This window comes from Micropterus salmoides, unplaced genomic scaffold (genome assembly GCF_014851395.1).
Source record: "Micropterus salmoides isolate LMB-PRFRI ecotype aquatic unplaced genomic scaffold, ASM1485139v1 Ms_hic_scaffold_22, whole genome shotgun sequence".
Lineage (NCBI taxonomy): Eukaryota > Metazoa > Chordata > Actinopteri > Centrarchiformes > Centrarchidae > Micropterus > Micropterus salmoides.
This window is the reverse complement of record NW_024041373.1, coordinates 25321642-25341208: the sequence shown is the minus strand read 5'-3', so window position 1 is coordinate 25341208 and position 19567 is coordinate 25321642. Positions and strand designations below refer to the sequence as shown.

Sequence of the window (19567 nt, the reverse complement as noted above, 5' to 3'; positions counted from 1 at the left end):
ACTAAAGATATGTGAAGTACACATGGACAGCATGCAAGAACCACAACAGAAACTTTCTTTAGTTGTTGAAAAACATTTAATAGGCGTGCCATGCGCACACTTAATGAGAACCAGCGTTGGCAAAAAACTAAGTGATAAGTCTAGCAGAGAAAAACAAAACTACAAATACAAAGTAAACAGGTATTACATGTGTCAGTGAGTGAGAAAACATGTTGAGGATCTTAGAAGTTTTAGAAGTGACAGCTTCATGAATTTTATACCATATATTCATCACCAGCAGGTATTAATGGGAGATAAAAAGCTCGTTAACTCTGGTACCATCCAACTAAACAACTCAGTGAGCTGGTACGGTACCATGACGCTACATTTTGCAGCTTCTGGAAACACAGCTGCCTGGTGGAGGTAAACAACAGGACAAAATCAAATTGTAAAGCTGTGGTCAAGGCATGGAGAGAGCCAACTGTAAATTCATTACATGGTCTCATTTCAACATTCAACAAAGGTTTGTCCAATAGCACTTTTGCTACCATGTATAGATTAAGAAGGCAAGCCCAAACCATTACAGCCAAATTATTCTGGGATGTTTTGAGGTCAACAACAACAAACGCACAGAGATAAGGTAGGGTATTAAATAGAACTTCATGTGTCCCCTCAATATTATTTAACCCACTGAGTCAGAGTGTGTTTCTAGGATCAGACCTGTACAACACAGGTGATACAACATATTTACATTTGCATAGACACTATTTCTTCTGTTTCCATTTAATAACAGAATAAACTGTTATTAACACACTAGGTGCTAGTGCTTACAAAATGAACCTCCTTAATTTTGATGTAGCTGTAACAGTAGTTAGACATGGGGAAGATTACACTATAACCTAATGAAAATATCAGTAGCAAACAAAGCACACATTATGATTACAGCAGGTTCCTACTGTGAGTGCACATATGTACAACTCTTAAAATCAATGTAAGCACAAACAAGAAAACACTTGAAAAACATTTGATTAACAAATGCTAATCTGCAGCAAACTCGCAGGCTGCGGGACCTAAATCAGACCTCGTTTTAAATAGTTGTGACAGAACCATGGCATTTACAGATTAAGCCTCTAAATGTTTAAAACCAAACGGTGCCGCAATACCTGAACAACACATTAAAACACAATATGGCCAAATAAATACAAAGAAAAATTCTGTGCAAATGGTGTCAGGAAATACAGATAAAACAGTGCAAATGATAATCCTATTGAGAACTATGATTGGCAACAACAAGATAGAGATACATTGGCAGTTTTTGCTCCAGGCTGTTTTTCTCACCTGCTAAATGTTTATTGGTTCGGTTTACTCAGAAATTGCTTTGTTGTTAGCATAGTTCATTAACACCTATGCTATCCCTCAAGTAATAAATTAGATTAAGTTGACAGGCCACATCTCAAAGAAAAACAGCTGAATTAAAATGCACAGGTTCACTTTTCCCATTCTGCAAAAAAAGCTTGAGTACGTAAAACGTCTACTTATTTCTGTAAACTATTTGGAGACTTTAGTCTTTAGTAAGTACTTTTCCAGACCTGATGAATCTGGTTTCTATCCGTGTAGAGCACAGACAAAGCAACAGGGTTATTAAATAGCTGAGTAACAAAAATGCTTCTGCCTCCGCTCAAAACGCACATTTTCTGCTGTACCAGATCGCCACAGAAGGCTGATCTGAGTTCAGTTATTGGGTAGTGCGCACAGTGTTCTGGGTAACTGCAACCATAGGTGGGGCATTTAACATTAGTGAAAACAATTTGCCGCTGACAGAAGTTGGCCCACATAAAGTCACCAACAAAGAAACAAAGGCATGAATGGTCAACAGTCAATGAATAAGATTTACTAAGATTTACAGCAGCTGCTTTCTCTGGTTAATGTCATCCATTTACTGGGGATATAATTACGGTTGTACACCCTAGTCTATTCCTCTATTTTGGCCTACAACTTCAGAACCTTTGCTCCTTGTAGATCAGAGTGTAGCTCACTCCTAAAACATCTTTAAAAACAACGTAATTATTTCGGCAGGATAAAATGTGTACAAGCAGCAGTGTTTAGTCAAATCTGACTATAACAAATTCATCCCAGATGTTTCATCACTAGGCAAAGAACTTGTATGTGGGATTAAAAACAGGAGATGAAGAAAGCCATAGCAGTAGCCTTAATGCACTCCTGTATGCATATACTGTAAAAAAAAATAACAATGTCCCGATTCACAACAGGTTTGTTTTAAGATGCACTTGTTGAATTCCTTTTGTTTTCTCAGAGCTTAGTAGGATGTTTTTGTACACTACCCAACAAAAGAATATAACACTTGTATGTATTATAACTCACTATGCATAATAATAAGTGTGATATTTAGCAAGATATACAGACAGGGGTCAGGGTCAGTGAAGGAATTTAGATTTATGCAGCATCCGAGGACAAACCATTTGTGAACCAGCAGTTTTGACCCTTTTTATCAACAAATCATACTGCAGCCAGTTACTTCAAACCTAAAATAACTACAATAGTATAATCTCATGTAATACTGAAAAATTAACTATGTCAGTTACCGCATACAAAGTATAATCAGCAGCCAACTACCCCATCGAGAACAGTCTTAAGTTTAAAGTTACAATCATCACTTCCCAGTCAACCAATCCAACTGTTAAGGCCATGATATGTTGGCATCATTTTAGGCAATATCGTTGGACAATTTGATCAAATATGACTAACATAATAATTTAGATCATCCTACTGCAATACGTTTTTTTAAAATAAGAACACACACCATCTAGCAAGCACAGCATCTACATCATCTCCTCTACGTGCTTTGTCTAAGTACGATGGTATGGTGACAAATTGTTGGATTTAAACAACAACAACAACAACAAAAAAAAACTATTAAAAGCTGCAAACTGAAACGCATGTGAAACTGAGTTTTTGGCTGCAAGGAAGAAAGATAGCATTAAACTACTGTTGATGTCAATCCTTCTCCACCTATATTGCTTTAAAATGCCACCTGTCTATCATGGCCAGTACAAACACCTTTTCTTTGGACAGAATGATTAGACATCCCTGGTCCTCTTTTGGACTATCTGCAACTATGATGGCTGAGATTCTGTCTCACAGGGGGGCACTGTGACTCTGCTCTGATGCCCCCTCCTCTTCCTGAACCATTTTTCTTCTTCTTCTTCCTCCTCCTCCTGCTCATGCTTCTGCAGCAGCTGCTCCTTTGATTGGCTCTCACTCTCTTCTTCTTTAGTGGGTCCTGCGTCTTCCCCCAGCTCTCTCTCATCTGAGGAGAACACGTGTAAGTAAGTTGTGTATATAACCAGTAAGAGAAATGACAGAACCACAGGGAAGGGTGAGAGAAAGAAGGAGCAGCTAAGATAGTGTGAAGTTTGTAATAGAACAAATGATTGGTTTGTGGGAGTTCAAATCAGTGGTAATCAGAGAAAATGAACACCATTCCCTTTGTTAGGGTTAACAGAAGTTAAACAAGAGTTGACTGAATAACAAAGAGGGTAGAAGCAGAGAACATAAGAGGCTTTACTAACGTCTCTTAAAATCCCCCTCCTCCCATCCAACAACCTGCCCTTTCATCAAAATCAATGCCAGAGGCTCAGGTGTTCACACATATTCACATGTATAAACATAGCTACATTTTCGTAGCTTCTAATATAATCATTAGTATTTTACACTGCGGATTTAAAAATCAAACAGGACTCACAATCTAAATGCACCATCATTCGCACGCTTTAAGATTCTTCCCTTACATAGAAAAAAATGACTTGGAGCCCCATTCAGACAGGATTAATAGTCCAGGAGCAGATTGGCAACTAAAACTGCTGCACTGCTCTCCCATTACTAAACTCTTTGTTGTGGACCACACTGTCCAATTACAGGAGGTGGCTTGTAATAGATGAGAATATTCTGTAAAATAATCACATGACACACTTGCTGTACTGAAAATATCTGGAAACAGAAGCATAGAGTAGTATATACCTGTAAGTCACCTGTACACATGGAACAACATGTACATAAAAAAGAAGCACTGGGCACTCTAATTAGCACATGCTGCCAGACCAGGGCTCGAGACTAACGGCGTCCTGTCGTCCTGGGGACGATAGAAAATGTTTTTGGGAAGAAGTGAAATATTCTCAGGGACACCTCAGGGACGAAAGGCATTGTGTGTGTATTTATTATTACTGTCACTTAGCAAATGACAAACTGAACCGACCGAGCGCCGACTACAACGGAGAGCATCTTCTCATGCTGTTACTATAGTCACTATCACTGGCTGGCAGCTCACCTGTCCCCGCAGTACAGGTCCATCTATCCTCTCAGTCACAAACAGCTTGCTGACCTCTCAATCATGCTGTGTAGGCTAATGCGTTAAGCGCCACACATCAATCTTCTCACACAGTGAAAAACAAATCTATATTCTGATAACATCGACTAGCGGCGAGAATCATCTCCACCAAGCGAATGCAACTCAGTATACAGAGTGATAAAGTAACCCCAGCCCCTGCGCGTGCCGAGATGCAGCCAGCAGACTCGCTGGCAGAGTTTTGCATTATAAACATCTAAAACCTGAAGCACAATCTGGCTCTGTTTGGGACTGCGAGCTGCACTTTATTGGAGCTGCAGAAGTTAACATGTGGATTTGTGCTGAGATTTCTGCCTAATCACAAGTATAAGTTTCGGTTCGTACCACCGATGAAGTGCAGCGCACTTGTCTCATTCAGTACAGTCCGAAGGTTTGCACAGCAGAGTATAGGTGAGGTAGACTTAATATATTAATACTTAATATTATGAATTCTCATTAAATAATGATGTTAATCTCAGTATTACAATTTTTTTCTGGACATGTCAGAGAACACAGATATGTGGGAGAGATTCTGAATGTGCAGAACATTTTGACCATGAGCAGAAAACCTGCTGAAACACAGTCCAGGAGTTTATAACTGAATTACAATTAAATCCTTTATCATCGAGATAAAAAGGTGCCCCAACAGATAACTTTTCAGTTTTGTTTTTAAATATTTTTGTTTGAATCGAACAAAATAAGTGCTATTTATTTTATCATCATTTATTATGTCACTAACTACAGAGGATAATAATAAAGTAAAGAAACAACATTTTGATTTTGGGACGCTTTATATTAACTTCAGGACGGTTCAAATTGTTCTTCGGGACAGTTTTGGGATGAAGGTGAAACAAATGAGTCTGGAGCCCTGTGCCAGACCCTCTTGGATTTGCCAATGTTATTATTTTTATTCTTCTTTCTACGTGGAAAACTATCCTCCAATGCCTGAAAATAAACTTTAGGTCCAGTCCTATGCCAGACTTTCTCAACTGGCATTGTAGGCCAATAGTCCTGATGGAGGTACTACAGCAACGTCTAAAGTTGAAAACATACACATAACAAATCAGTCGTATTTGCTACCACTTTGCAACTTTTACCAAAAATGTAGGCCCCATTGAGCAGAAATGTTCAGATGCTTCGAGTTAGCAGGAATTATCCAGTCCATCACTCTGTTCTTCTCAAAAAACAACAAAAAAACAGGCACATTTGTCTCCCACTCCCACATTTTTTGGTCAATTGACACCAAACTTGCCACACTGCATCTTACTATTCCAGCCAGATTTTTGAATGATCAAAAATTTAGTCCACAGTGTATCAAAATGTTTTACAGCAAACGTACATTCTAGCAAAATAAATCTTTAATGTTTATGAGAGAAAATTTTTATTTTTTGACGTCATGATAGATTTAGTGTGGAAAATTTCCAAACTGTATCCCAAAAAACAATTTTTTTTTTTAACAGTATTTTGAATCCTATCATATTGTAGTCAATGGAAACTTATGGACTATTCAATCTTTGTAAAAATAAATTACAGAAGAACACAAATTCTCAGAATTTTGTCCTGTTTGGTATTGCTGAATTTTTGACACTACTTTGAAATCTGTCTTTACTTGCATGGACAGCTGTTAGCCTCATGGTTGGGTAAGTCTTAGTTGAAGCCACCTGATCACAGTATGCCATTGGTGGCAAAGCTTGAGTTAAAGACCTATGTGATCCAGAACGAACATCTTATACTCAGGCATTGTGCTATGTGAATTAAGAGACATGGGCCTTAAATTTTTTAACGATAAATTTGGTTTCTCCTCTTCCTCCATCTTCTTCATCCTCCTCAAAGTGCCTGGCCCCGACTCACTGCTGCACAGCAGCAATAGTTTCATCTGGGATTGGGTTAAATGTGCTAAGAGTAGGATTAAAAACACGAATCGGAACTCTTATATTGAAATCACCACAGCTCCCCTAACAGAATACATCTGGTAAAAAAGAGGATTAAATAACCAGACATGAAATGACACTTTATGCACAAAATATCTGACAATCTTCTTTTTTGCGATATGGCCAGACACCACCTCTGATCTCTTTTTTACGTAAATGCAAATGACAAAAAGAAAATGTTTGGTTTTTTTGAGACAATTTAGACATATATGATGTAGATTGGAGAGTAAATCAATCACTCAATGAAGAAGTTTGTCTAAATATTCTGGACACACAGTGAAGACCAGATCTGGGTCAAACAAGTGTACTATTAATTTGCTTAAATTCATACGTCACCAAATGTTTACAACTCAAACACTACGAGATTAGATGTTAATCAAAGAATACAAATTTCACAAGCGTTTGTGTGACTTCATTTTTAACTTTGCAGGATGAATTTTTATTCTCCAAATAGAATAAAATGTATTTGTAAACTGTATTTGACCCAGGTCTAGTATAGACACCCAATAACAGCTAAAACCCAAAGTTGTTTTAGTACGATTACAGGTAGCAATTAGGGATAGGCACTGGTCTGAGTTCTACAATGTTATTGATTCTACAGCAAAGAAAATGGACCCATTCTGAAGTAATCAAAGCTATCAGATCAGTTCAAATTAATCTCAGACAGTGCAGGGAGAGGAGGGAAACCTGGACTCTGCAGAGGTCGGTTCTGAGGGTTCTTTGGACTCTGCTGGATCTGGAAACTGTGGACCAAATTCCACGGAGCTGGAGCCTTGGCTAGAGGCAAGATCACACCATTAAACCCACTGGTCACTATAATGCAACACAGGTCTGACAAAGGAAATGTGCTGAGGAACTTCTATGAATGCAGAATCTGTTGAACCAAATTGTGATGTTTGCAGTTTCACGGGTCTGTTTTACTTCACTGCCACATGCACAGAATCAATTTCCAATGATTCAATCTAACTAGTACTTTGGGTAAGACATATAGTATTTAACTAGTAAGACAGCCACCCTGCAATAGTTCAGATCAGAGTAAAAAACATGTTCTTTACTAGTTGAATTGTGTTGCACCACAGTGACAAGATGGTTGTCTGTAACTAGAAAGAATCATGTCTGGATTAAATTTTGCAACTGATTGTATGTGGCAAAGATTATGCCAGTTGTGTTTCTCAATTTTCTAATTACTTTTTGCACTATGTTGCTTCTTGCAGCAAAGAGGATGGTGATATTTGAAGGTGGTGGTGTTGCCTCACCTCTGCGGGCTCATTGCTCAATAACAACTACAAAAGAATAATAAAAACTGACATCATTAAAGTTAGGGAAAGAATCAATCATAACAGCACTGAACTAAGAAGCATTTAACACTGGTGGTTAGGACATGGAGTAAGTAACATGATGCACATAACGCTGTGAGTATGAGAGTATGTGTGTGTGCAGGTCTCTTTCAGAGGTGTAGTACACATGTTCAGTGTCTTGGTTTCCAGTCTTAGCCAATTTTTGCAATTCCCTTCTTGTCTCTGTTTCAGACCAAATTCACTTTTGTCTGATCTCAGATGTTTCTTCAGTCAATGTCTGACTGTTCTTCCAGTGTGTATGAATCAGCACTGTATTTGTCAACAGGATTAGCATTCGTCATAATTAGGACTTGCTTCAGAGTTGCTCTCTGCTGTAACACAAACCCCTTTCAGTGTGTTCTCAATTCAGACCTTAGGAGACCCAGTCTCGGTTGGTCTTGCTTGCAGCTTGTTTGTGTTTGTGTTTTTCCAGTACCTCCAGAAGGAAGTGGGCTCTCCTCTGTGTCTGTCCCAGAACGTGGTGTTGGTCCAGGGGAAGGAGATTCAGCTCGCAGCCTCCTCTCGTAGCTGAACTCTGGAAGCCGGGGAGCCTGAGGGCGTGTCTTCCTGGCCGGATTCAGAAAGTAGCAGTACGCACAACGGAACGCTGAGGGGTTAAAGACAGGAAGAAGGACGGAGAAATAAAACAAGAAAGGGAATGAGAAGGAGAGATTGTATCATTTCATAAACTCTGCATCAACTGGTTATTAATTCCTATTTGAATTATAACAACTTCCTTCAGGTTTACAATATCAAAAGCTCACTCACATTATGTTTTCTCTTAATTGAGATTTGCCCTTCTCATTAAATGCAGTAGTGTGTTTCTGTTCTTACCTAGATATTCAAACTCTTCTTTCAGAGCCATGCCGTTATGAGAAAAGCACTGTTGGCAGATCAAAGCGTATCTACAGGAAGGAAGGAGCGACAGAGGGAGGGGGAAGACACTGTTAGATATAATAATTTTGTGGTGTTCAGGCATTCTAGGAGTAAACTGATAAAAAAATGTTTCCATTAACGTGCCTTGTCTAATTCCGTCAGTGATTACCTGTTACCTGAGGGATTTTTGATGACCCCAGGAGACCTGTACCCATTAGCATGCACTTTAATCACGTAAATGTATAGCTGATTAGGTGCAGCTTACTAAGAAACTAGGGGTGTAGTTGTGCCATCTATAGGAAAGATCATTAAATGCTTCTGAAATTATATCACTTGCGCCACACGCTGGCAATGAGCCAGCCACTTTTTTTCCTTTTCCCAGTTTCTGTTGCAGCTATTCCTTACTTTGCCAGTAGGTGGCGACATCAACACGTCTTCATCTACAAGTTAATCTACTGCTGCTATTACTTCCCACTAAAAAATGACCACCCGCTTGTGAATAAACTGCTAAATGAGATTGTGAGTTTGGTAGTAAGTTGCAAGTTACTTTCACAGTAGGTTTACATCTAAAACCAAAAGAAAAAAAAAGCATCTTCACCTGTTCTGTGGTCCATCCCCTACCAGGTACTCAATGACTCGGTCCACAGCTCCCCTGTCTTTGGGCAGAACGGGTCTTGCTAATGGAGGACCTGGTGGGTGCATGCCTGTAAAAACAGTTCACATACATGGAAATTAATACACACACACACTTTTACATTCAGAAATACAAAACCCAAACTCAAATGCAGAAACCAGCTACAGAGATGTGTCTTTTCTCTTGCACAGAAGCGTTTATGCCAATATGCACTCAAAGCCTTTACAACTTACCTACACCTGGTATAGGGGAGCAGGGGGTCCTGGGTACGGCCCCCTGGAGGAAAGAGGCAGACATGGCAGATCTCTCTGGAGGTCCTCCTGGAGCTGAGAGAGGAACAGGTTCTGTAGGGAGAGCAACATGGGATAAAGACCAGACAGATGTATAAAAGAACTAAGTGAAAGGCAACTGGACTTGCTGTTCATTCCAGTTACCTTTGACTTAGCCCATGACCTGGATGCCTGAGATCTGCATAGACAGACAGACTTGACTGGTGAAAAAATTGAAAAGCTCTCACTGTTCACTCACGGTGCTGTGTGGACCCAGCACCAAAGTTGATGCACTTACAAACCATGACACTTCCTCACACTTGATGTTAAGTATCTCTGTGCGGCCCCTTACCCACAGGTGTGCCCCCTGGTCCCAATGCAGGCCTTGCTCCCAAGGGAGTCATTGCCATTGCAGTCGGGGTGCCCATCGGCATGGGTCTCATTGTCACCCCTCTCTGTCGAATCTCTGCACAGGAGGAGAGAAAATCATCACTGTTTGTTTTTTTCAGAATTGGATGCATCTATTCTTCAATCATTGCGTGACAGGGGATCCTTTTTGTAGCTCTTGTTTCTCAACTTGCTCTAACTTGTTGCTCTGGCATGAGCGCCGTCAAACACCACTCAACTTTAAATGCAATCTTTTTGTTGTGTATTGATGCATGTTATACCTTGTCCTGGTCTGGGAGTCATTTGAGGACGCACTGGAGTCGACTCCAGCTCCTATAACATAACAGTAAACAAAATCAACATTTTAAAAAATGGAGTCACAATAAAGATAAACTAAACAAACACAGATAAAGCAAAAGAACAGACATCAGAACTCACAGCTTTCTTCTTAGCTTCGGGGTCAAAGCGTTCCAGGATGAGTTTGGCGTTTTTGTATGTCTCTGTTTCCATCACTTCCTCAAGCTGTAAACACAAAACACAGAAACTTCTGTTTTAACATGCATATTGAATTGTGGTCCTTTAGTTAAAACACAAAGGAGTGCTGGGAATAAGCTAGAATAATTTATCTCAAAGTAGCAATACCAAACTTTTGAGAAGAGACTCTACTCTAAAGAGCAGACCTAAAAGTTGCCGTTTTCGAAGCTTGTTAACAACAAAACAAAAAATTTAATTTAGGAGGCAACTGCAACGACTGAGCAGCAATTCTTTTTTGACGAGTCGTAACGTTGACAAGTACAAACCTTTGCATTGCATTGCACCAGCTCTCTTTAAACAAACCAGTAGAACACACATAAATGAAATGTGAGCTGCAAAGAGTTGGACACTTACAATCTTTTTTTTGGAAGCCTTTAAATCTTCTAGTTTATCATCTGAAAAAAGAAGCAGAAATAACTTTAGTCACTTGACTTTATCTTAAATCAGAATCCATCTAATGAAATATACTAGGTAAAACACATTTGAAAGTGGTGTATACTTAGCCTATCATTAAGCTATTGTGCTTACAATATTATCAAGCTATATTTTCAGTTGTACAGTTTAAAATATCTTGTAGTTGTTGGTAACACAAATGTCTGCGCAGCTCTTTGCCTCTATAGGGCAGGCTATAACATCAATAGTTTCATAAGCTATTAAAATCAACAAAAGCCTGAAAAAGATGCGTTAGTTGCAAAGATAGATGGACAGAGAGGGAATGATAGACAACTTACTGTTTCTCTCAGTGCGTTTGGAAAAGAGGAAGACCAAAAACTTCCTGATGAACCAGACCCTGATGATGAGAAAGAAAAAGAAAAGCAAGAAAAAGAGAGATGAAGTTGTTTTTAATAATCAACTTCAGATTACACAAGCTCTTTTCTTTGCTCACTTTACAGCTTATCAAGTTCATGGAAAACAATAAAAAGGCAAAAACACTGTGCATACAAGGATGTACCAGATTAAAAATTGCACGTCTGTACTGAGGGTTGTGAGGGATATTGTAAAACAATGTGAGCACTCACAGCACAGGGTATATGAAGAATGGCAGAGCCATGGATATTCTCTGCAGCCATTGTTCAGGTAGGTAGAGACAGTACACAATCAAAGAGATCAACAGGTATAGGACTGATGAGTAGAGAAGCAACCGGCCAACCCACAGCTGCCGACAGATACACACAAACACACTGATGAGGAAAGAGAAACTATGATTCAAAAACATCACTGCATGTTTTGGATGTTTTGCTGACTTCACCTTTTGCAGACGTTGGTTTTTGGCTCTAAACTCCTCCAGCTCTTTAATCTCCTACAAGGGAAACATGGAGGTAATATTTAAACAATGCAAAGAATCTCAAATAATCCGATGTTACATTTATAGTTCATCAACTGTGAGTTTCCAGGAAAGCAATTTTATGTTCCCTTTGCTCTGATTTCACCTGGGATACTAATGTATGAGTTACTGTTTCAGGTCGACACAAGTAAACACCATATCCCATCTTCAAAAAAAAGAGTGACCTTTTTCATGAAACAGGATTATTGATGTCAGCTGCTAACATTATTGACTAAAAAGTGCAATTCCTGCTCGTGTTCAGTGTGGCCCCAATTAATTACAGTATATCTTCAATATGATGAACTAAAAAAAAATGCCATAAACATTATAACAGTATTATAAACATTGTCCGAGTACATAACTTCAGACAATATTTAGTCAGTACCTTGTCAATGTTCTCCAGCTGCTCAACTGTGGTTGGCTTTGTCTGGATTGAGGATAAAGATCAGAAAATCACAATCAGGTTATTCAGAACAGTTAACACTGGGCTTCTCAGAGTCACTGACAGCCAACAGATTCAGAACTGATTTGATGTGTCAGTAAACAATCGACCGTTCCTGTAAACACAGAATACTTCTGACTTACAAAGGGGGCTCCTGGTTCAATCAAATATATTAGCTACATGTAAATAAAAACAAATGTAGTGTACCATATTCTCTCTCATCTATACATGATATACTATACATCTATACCTATGTGTATCCCTGTTTTTACTTCCTCCTCTCTCTTTCTGGAAAATGAATGCATGCAAAGACCTAGGGTTGAACTTTCTACTGCTCACTCCCTCTTGCTGTCTCTCTCTGCCTCCCTCTATCTCCCTTTGACTTCTCTAGTATGTCTAAAAATAGTATATGAATTTCATCTAGCTCAAGTGTAAGGTTCAGTGGGTTGAGGGCTATTGGGATGCAAACTTGTGATGTCAAAGATGTGAATCCCCTATGGGGGTCTTGGGGCATGCCACCCTGGTAAAAAAGGATTTATAGTCGATTTTAGCATGAGGATATAGTGGAGAAACTCACCCTAGACTTACGCCATTGCTATAAACAGAATGTCTTCTGACAGGGCCTATGTATGACATTTATGAATTGATTTCACAACCACTAACTAAAACTGTAATAAGGCAATTTTAATTCAGATTCTGTCATTTTCAGTGAGCTTGGCATTTGCTCCCCTCTCAAGTGACATAATTAGCCTACAGTAACATGGCTTCCATTTAACTACACCTTAAGTAACGTAGGTCTATTTTAGAAATATTAAATGTCTACACCGTTGACTCATGAATTTGTCTCATTTTCATGCTCATCAGTATTATCTCAGTCAGCATAAAGAAAAAGGAACCATCAAGGGCTCATTCAAAAGAGTGATTTTTTCCAAATGTTGACATGTTTGTACCTGTTGAAGAAATATTATGAGCCAGGTGTAATGAAGAAGTTTCTAAGACTGAAGAAGAATTAGTAGCATGGTTTATTGAGCCCGACCGAGGAGATACAGTGCCAGCAAACATTCAACGTGAACTCGTCAAGTGCCAACATCAATCTAAAGGATAACATCTTTTGGTCCCTTTTATGTTTCTGTCTTCCCCTTAGTGCCTATGGATTTCCCTATTAGGTCATCTTTAGCTGGCCTTAACCCAGAACAACAGATGTATCTGATGTTTATTCTCCAATGCTACATCATATTGAAATCTTGTAAAAAAAATTACTATACATGAGTTGTACTCTAATCTGTGAAGCCAGTAAATTCGTGTAAAAAAAAGACAACCTTGTAAGATTCCCAGAGAACACAGATATCTGCTAGCCTGACGGCTGAGCTACTGCCTCTACCTTATCAGTCTAACTATTGTTATTCAAATGTTACCGTTTTAAAAACTTGACTGGTAAGAGTAGATGATGAGTCTTATTGCTTTATATCTATCTACAACAACTGCCTGTATATTTTGGAATTGATTTTAAGATTTTACTAATACAGGTTAAGGCATGACTTGGCCCCATGTAATATACTGCTCAAAAAAATAAAGGGTACACTTAAACAACACAATTTAACTCCAAGTCAATCAAACTGTCCACTTAGGAAGCAACACTGATTGACAATCAGTTTCACATGCTGTTGTGCAAATGGAATAGACAACTGGTGGAAATTATAGGCAATTAGCAAGACACCCCCAATAAAGTAGTGGTTCTGCAGGTGGTGACCACAGACCACTTCTCAGTTCCTATGCTTCCTGGCTGATGTTTTGGTCACTTTTCAATGCTGGCGGTGCTTTCACTCCAGTGGTAGCATGAGACAGTCTACAACCCACACAAGTGGCTCAGGCAGTGCGGCTCATCCAGGATGGCACATCAATGCAAGCTGCGGCAATAAGGTTTGCTGTGTCTGTCAGCGTAATGTCCAGAGCATGGAGGCGCTGCCAGGAGACAGGCCAGTACATCAGGAGACGTGGAGGAGGCCGTAGGAGGGCAACAACCCAGCAGCAGGACCGCTACCTCCGTCTTTGTGCAAGGAGGAGCAGGAGGAGCACTGCCAAAGCCCTGCAAAATGACCTCCAGCAGGCCACAAATGTGCAAGTGTCTGCTCAAACGGTCAGAAACAGACTCCATAAGGGTGGTATGAGGGCCCAACGTCCACAGGTGGGGGTTGTGCTTACAGCCCAACACGTGCAGGACGTTTGGCATTTGCCAGAGAACACCAAGATTGGCAAATTCGCCACTGGCGCCCTGTGCTCTTCACAGATGAAAGCAGGTTCACACTGAGCACATGTGACAGACGTGACAGAGTCTGGAGACGCCGTGGAGAACGTTCTGCTGCTGCAACATCCTCCAGCATGACCGGTTTGGTGGTGGGTCAGTAATGGCGTGGGGTGGCATTTCTTTTGGGGGCCGCACAGCCCTCCATGTGCTCGCCAGAGGTAGCCTGACTGCCATTAGGTACCGAGATGAGATCCTCAGACCCCTTGTGAGACCATATGCTGGTGCGGTTGGCCCTGGGTTCCTCCTAATGCAAGACAATGCTAGACCTCATGTGGCTGGAGTGTGTCAGCAGTTCCTGCAAGATGAAGGCATTGATGCTATGGACTGGCCTGACTGTTCTCCAGACCTGAATCCAATTGAGCACATCTGGGACATCATGTCTCGCTCCATCCACCAACGCCACGTTGCACCACAGACTGTCCAGGAGTTGGCGGATGCTTTAGTCCAGGTCTGGGAGGAGATCCCTCAGGAGACCATCCGCCACCTCATCAGGAGCATGCCCAGGCGTTGTAGGGAGGTCATACAGGCACGTGGAAGCCACACACACTTCTGAGCCTCATATTGACTTGTTTTAAGGACATCACATCAAAGTTGGATCAGCCTGTAATGTGGTTTTCCACTTTGATTTTGAGTGCGACTCCAAATCCAGACCTCCATGGGTTGATAAATTTGATTTCCATTGATAATTTGTGTGTGATTTTGTTGTCAGCACATTCAACTATGTAAAGAAAGGAGTATTTAATGAGATTATTTCATTCATTCAGTTCACACTGTGGTGTATAACATATGTGCATTTGACGCATAACAGTTTAACATAGCACTGTAGCAGCTGGATAGAGTATTAGTGACCTTTAAGGGGAGAGTAGAGGTCAGTGGTTATGTGGAGGCTCAGACCCTTATCTGGTGTCCAACAAGATGTCTACACTTATCCTATAGAACTTTGCTCTTATATGGATTGGAGTTTTAGATTGCAGACTCTGACCCTTATATGGTATTTAGCAGATACCTAAACATGTCCTATATAAGCTGTGTTTGATGTACAGAGAGACAGAGTAGCCATCGGGCTGGGTCACTCTCCAAGCTGCTGCAGAGCTTGTAATTGATGCTGAACTCCTTGATGTAATAAACTTTTATGATCAAGAACAGTGTCAAGCGGATTTCTTGTCAACACATCATCGCAGCATTATTGTTCGGACACCACAACACTTACCTTCCATCTGGATATCAGGGCCCCCATATCTGTAAATTAGAGTATTGTCCTTTTTGATTCCTTTGGGTCACTATGGAACAGAAAGTTTCAGTTAAACAACAGGTAAACAAAGCGTATGATCCTACCGTTACACACTTGTGTTAAACACCACAGTTAAGCCCTCCCATAACATTTACACAACACTTGCGTCATCACAGGCTTTAGTAAGCTGCCACTAGAATAATTGGATACAATGGTTGCCGTTGTTGTAGATTTACTGAGAAAATCTTTGCTCAACATCAAACATAGGACTGCACAACACCAACAAATATCATACTGCAGGGTAGGTCTCTTGCTGAAAAGTGGACTTAGTTCATTTAAAAAAAAACTATTCAGCACCGAAAACTGCTCACTCTGCACGGCCAATACAAACTCACTGCAAAAAGCTCGTTTTATCCATCTGGATAAAGGGCAACATCTACTCAAAGGTTATGATGACATACATTTGACTTAATCAGAACATGACTCAATTTTTCAGATAACTTAACCACATGTAGCTAAATTAAACACATGGCTCGTCACTCCAGCAATGCATTTTAAAGAAGACACCAGCAAGAAAGGCAACAGTGTACACCTCGACAGCATAATATGGTTACAATCAAATTGTGTTTAACTTCTAAAGACTATGAGCAAAATGTTTAATGAGATAATTGTTGGGTTTTTTTTTTAAGGTAATTCAAGTTTGAATGGTTGGCTCTCTTGGCAACAACAGTTTCAGCACATTGCTTGAAGTAAAAAGGTAAAGACTGTGGTTTAGTCTAGGTGATATGCAGGTATACGCCTTATACCCACTTAGAACAGTCAAAGATTTCTGTATATCCACTTAAAAAAGCGTGCTGATACGTACAACATTGTTTTGTGACAGAACATTCACACTTTCATTCTTAAATTCACCCTGTCTGTGTTGCAAGGCAATGACTTTTGGACCATTGGGGCTTCTGTGGCCTGTGACCTGGCGTCACCTACCAAGGAACAACAACACAGTTGGTTGGAGATATTTAAATTAACTAATGTGAATCACTTAAGGACATATGAAACGAAAGTAACCTCAAACTACACTCTCAGTGTTTTCATAAGCCTGCCCCAGAAGCTACTGCCGCTCCAGGTGGCACTGCAGCTTCAGCAGATGAAACGAACTTTAAGCAGGTAGGGAGAGGAAGTAGCAAGCAGTTTCAGAAAGGCCCACTGTGTGTGTGTGTACAGTAGTGGAAGTAGTAGTTCCTGGATGCTTTCTCATGCATTTAAGCTAATACAGTACACAGCCTAATTTAGACAATGGTTTTAGAAGGTTAAGTGTGCTTGATAAGACGTGGACCGCTTTTTGTGTCGTCACTGTTAAATTCATAATATTCTGTAATGAATTACTGATGGTGATAGAATTGCTCAAATTGTAATTGTTAATACTGCTACTGATAACCCTCAACTCTCCATTAATGTAATGGCAACTTGTACTCTTAAAAGAAAGCTGATAAACCTGTGCTACATGGACTATATTCATATAACATCTAAGGCTAAATGTAGCTCTTAACTATCTGGGTTAGATGGCGATTAACACTAAACAGTAGGAAATCAGTCCAGTCTCTCCAGCTATAAATGTCATTGGCTATTAATGTCTTGTGTTGCTTATAATAAATTGACATGCTGATAACACATAAGCAGTCTTTCAGAATGACCTCAGTTACATGTAGATGCATACTGTGTGCATTATTAAGTGGGTTGTCGCTCTGGGACGGTTGAGTATGAGGCTGGGATGGGAAAATCCCAGTAACGTTATACTCACTACAAAAAAACTTAACTATACCAATGGTACAACGTTAACTGGCTTTGACCTCGCATTTATAATGTTTATAATATAGCTGTTTGCAGACAAATACGTGATTTCACTATTTGGCATTGGCCCTTTGCACGAGACAAATAAACACGTTTCCAGCTAATGAAGTGAAGGTTAACTTTGGCTATCGTTAGCTGCCCCCACAAAACAAAGGATATTTCAAACGCACCAGTAGCGCTACATAACCAGGTAGACGGAGGCCGTTAGTCCTTTAATTTAAGCTTTAACTTCACATACATGTGGTGTGAATTCAACAAAATAATACCTAAAGTGCAACATATGTTCACTGCTGTACCGTTACAGAGTTCAGCTAACGTTAGTTAGCAACTGTGACAATAACACTAACGTAACTGACTAGTAGTAACTTAACGTTACCAGCAGGACACTGTCGTTAAGCTTGGTCGTCTTCGTTCGGCGTTTAATTTAAAGAAGTACTTACATTAGTTGGTGTTCAAGTGTTTCTGTTAGCCGGTCATTTGGTCAAGCTAGCGCAGAACCAAGCAAGCAGCCGCTTTCTGAACTGACATCATCTCAACTGCCAGGCGAGTTTGCGCGGCGTGGAAACGTAACGGACGTAACGGATGTAATTCATGAGTGACCCGGAAACAGAGGTTGATTTCTTTCCCAGAGCCCTTTGCGTTGTAGTCTGTTCGGGTCCGTGAGCGAAGTCATGCGATTTTCACCAAGGGCTGCATTCAGAAACAGCTTGACACAATTTATACAACTTATTGACTTGGTTAGTCAATAAAAGTATTTAAAAAACGTATTTTTATTGTTTGTTTATTGAATGTCTCGTGTCAATTTCCCCCAAACTGCCTCAAGCACAGGAGCCACACACGTGATGCATTTATTCTACCTTGGCTTGGCTACTAGGCTACTTAACCTTAATCATCACATATATTAATGAAAACTCAATGTGTTGAAATAATAAGTGACCACAACAGTTATTGAATATGTAGCCTACATCATGAAATGATAAACAGCCCACTCACAGAAAATAAGAAATACTAAAAGCCAACATTACATTTATTTTACAAGTCAAATAGGCTGATGAAAGGTCAGCCTTCCAAACAAGAATACAGAGGTGGAATAATATAAAGCCAGTCATCAAATAAGAAAAGTCCTAAAAAGGATCTCCCGCACATATCCACGGTCAGCTGTCATTTTAAGGTGTGAGTCAAAATCTCGCCACCAGATGTCGTAATTTTATTAGGCTATGTGAGTTTAATGTGAGCTGATCTGAGGGGCAGAGAATACTACATCAGATCGTAAGTTGTGATGATATCACATCTTTAATTTAACATTGAATTATAATCGTGCCAACATGTATTTTAATTTAAAAGATTACCCTTTAAAATATCTGCAACGTAACAATTTCCTTTCCAGCCAAACGGCAACAACTAAACACGCTGTGAAGTGGTTATTCTGACAGCAATGTCCTCTCTTCCTCTCTGCAGGTAGCAACAGCTGGTGAGGCACTTTTCAGCTTTTTGAGGCCACATGCTCCCTACACATGTTGTAGATATCAGAACCTCAGATACACATTTACAATAAGTGAATAATGTTGTAGTTTTCCTTTTAGTAAAAGTGGCTTATTCTGCAAAATAATTATAACAATAATACGAGGCTGCTGAATGTCACACACCAAAACAAATTGAGACCCAGCTCAGCTCCTTAAAACACACACCTTGTAGGAAATGTTGTGAAGCTGTAGAATCTACTGGTTGAATATTTAGCACCATTTTCTCAATTCCCAGCTGAGCTGTTTCAGATTAGGCTGCAGTGTGCAGAGATTTGGCCTTCAGCTTTAATGCTTACAGCTTCCTCTGGAGTCTGAAGAGTTATGGGCCTAATAAAACTCTCTCTTTTTTTCTCCATCTTCCTCTTTCTCCCTCTCCCTCTCTATCACCACCCTCACTCACCTCTCTCTCTCTTACACGGGCACACACACGCGATATGCTGTTGATGTATATTATTGATGAGTAATCCTGATGCTGATGTTATTTCCGTTTCATTAACCCTTAATAAATTAAACCCTTGAACAGTGGGGACTTTATTTCCCACAAT

The 19567-nt window shown here is 39.9% G+C and overlaps 1 protein-coding gene across 3 annotated transcripts; it reads right to left on the bottom strand.

The window, feature by feature from the left end:
• Positions 1-57: 57 nt before the first annotated feature.
• On the bottom strand, positions 58-18068 carry lnpk (lunapark, ER junction formation factor). 3 transcript variants are annotated; one of them, XM_038736819.1, is made up of 16 exons: positions 17940-18068; positions 15631-15700; positions 12059-12100; positions 11599-11649; positions 11369-11505; positions 11081-11139; positions 10704-10744; positions 10254-10337; positions 10097-10148; positions 9781-9894; positions 9393-9503; positions 9124-9229; positions 8484-8554; positions 8086-8256; positions 7000-7089; positions 58-3307 (listed from the first exon to the last, which is right to left on the bottom strand). In XM_038736819.1, exons 2-16 carry the CDS (start codon positions 15655-15657, stop codon positions 3114-3116), a joined length of 1350 nt encoding a protein of 449 aa, XP_038592747.1. In that variant the 5' UTR covers positions 15658-15700; positions 17940-18068; the 3' UTR covers positions 58-3113. The 3 variants fall into 3 exon arrangements, with proteins under 3 accessions (XP_038592747.1, XP_038592748.1, XP_038592749.1); XM_038736820.1 differs by having other exon boundaries at positions 9393-9485; XM_038736821.1 differs by lacking the exon at positions 7000-7089.
• Between the last annotated feature and the right edge of the window lie 1499 nt (positions 18069-19567).

Excerpts from the sequence above, each read along its gene's own strand:
- lnpk (XM_038736819.1), bottom strand. The coding sequence starts at position 15,657 with ATGGGGGCCCTGATATCCAGATGGAAG. Across the intron at positions 10,338-10,703 it reads AGGCTTCCAAAAAAAAGATT|CTTGAGGAAGTGATGGAAAC; the intron begins GTAAGTGTCCAA and ends TTGTGTTTACAG. Across the intron at positions 9,895-10,096 it reads GACTCCCAGACCAGGACAAG|AGATTCGACAGAGAGGGGTG; the intron begins GTATAACATGCA and ends CCTCCTGTGCAG.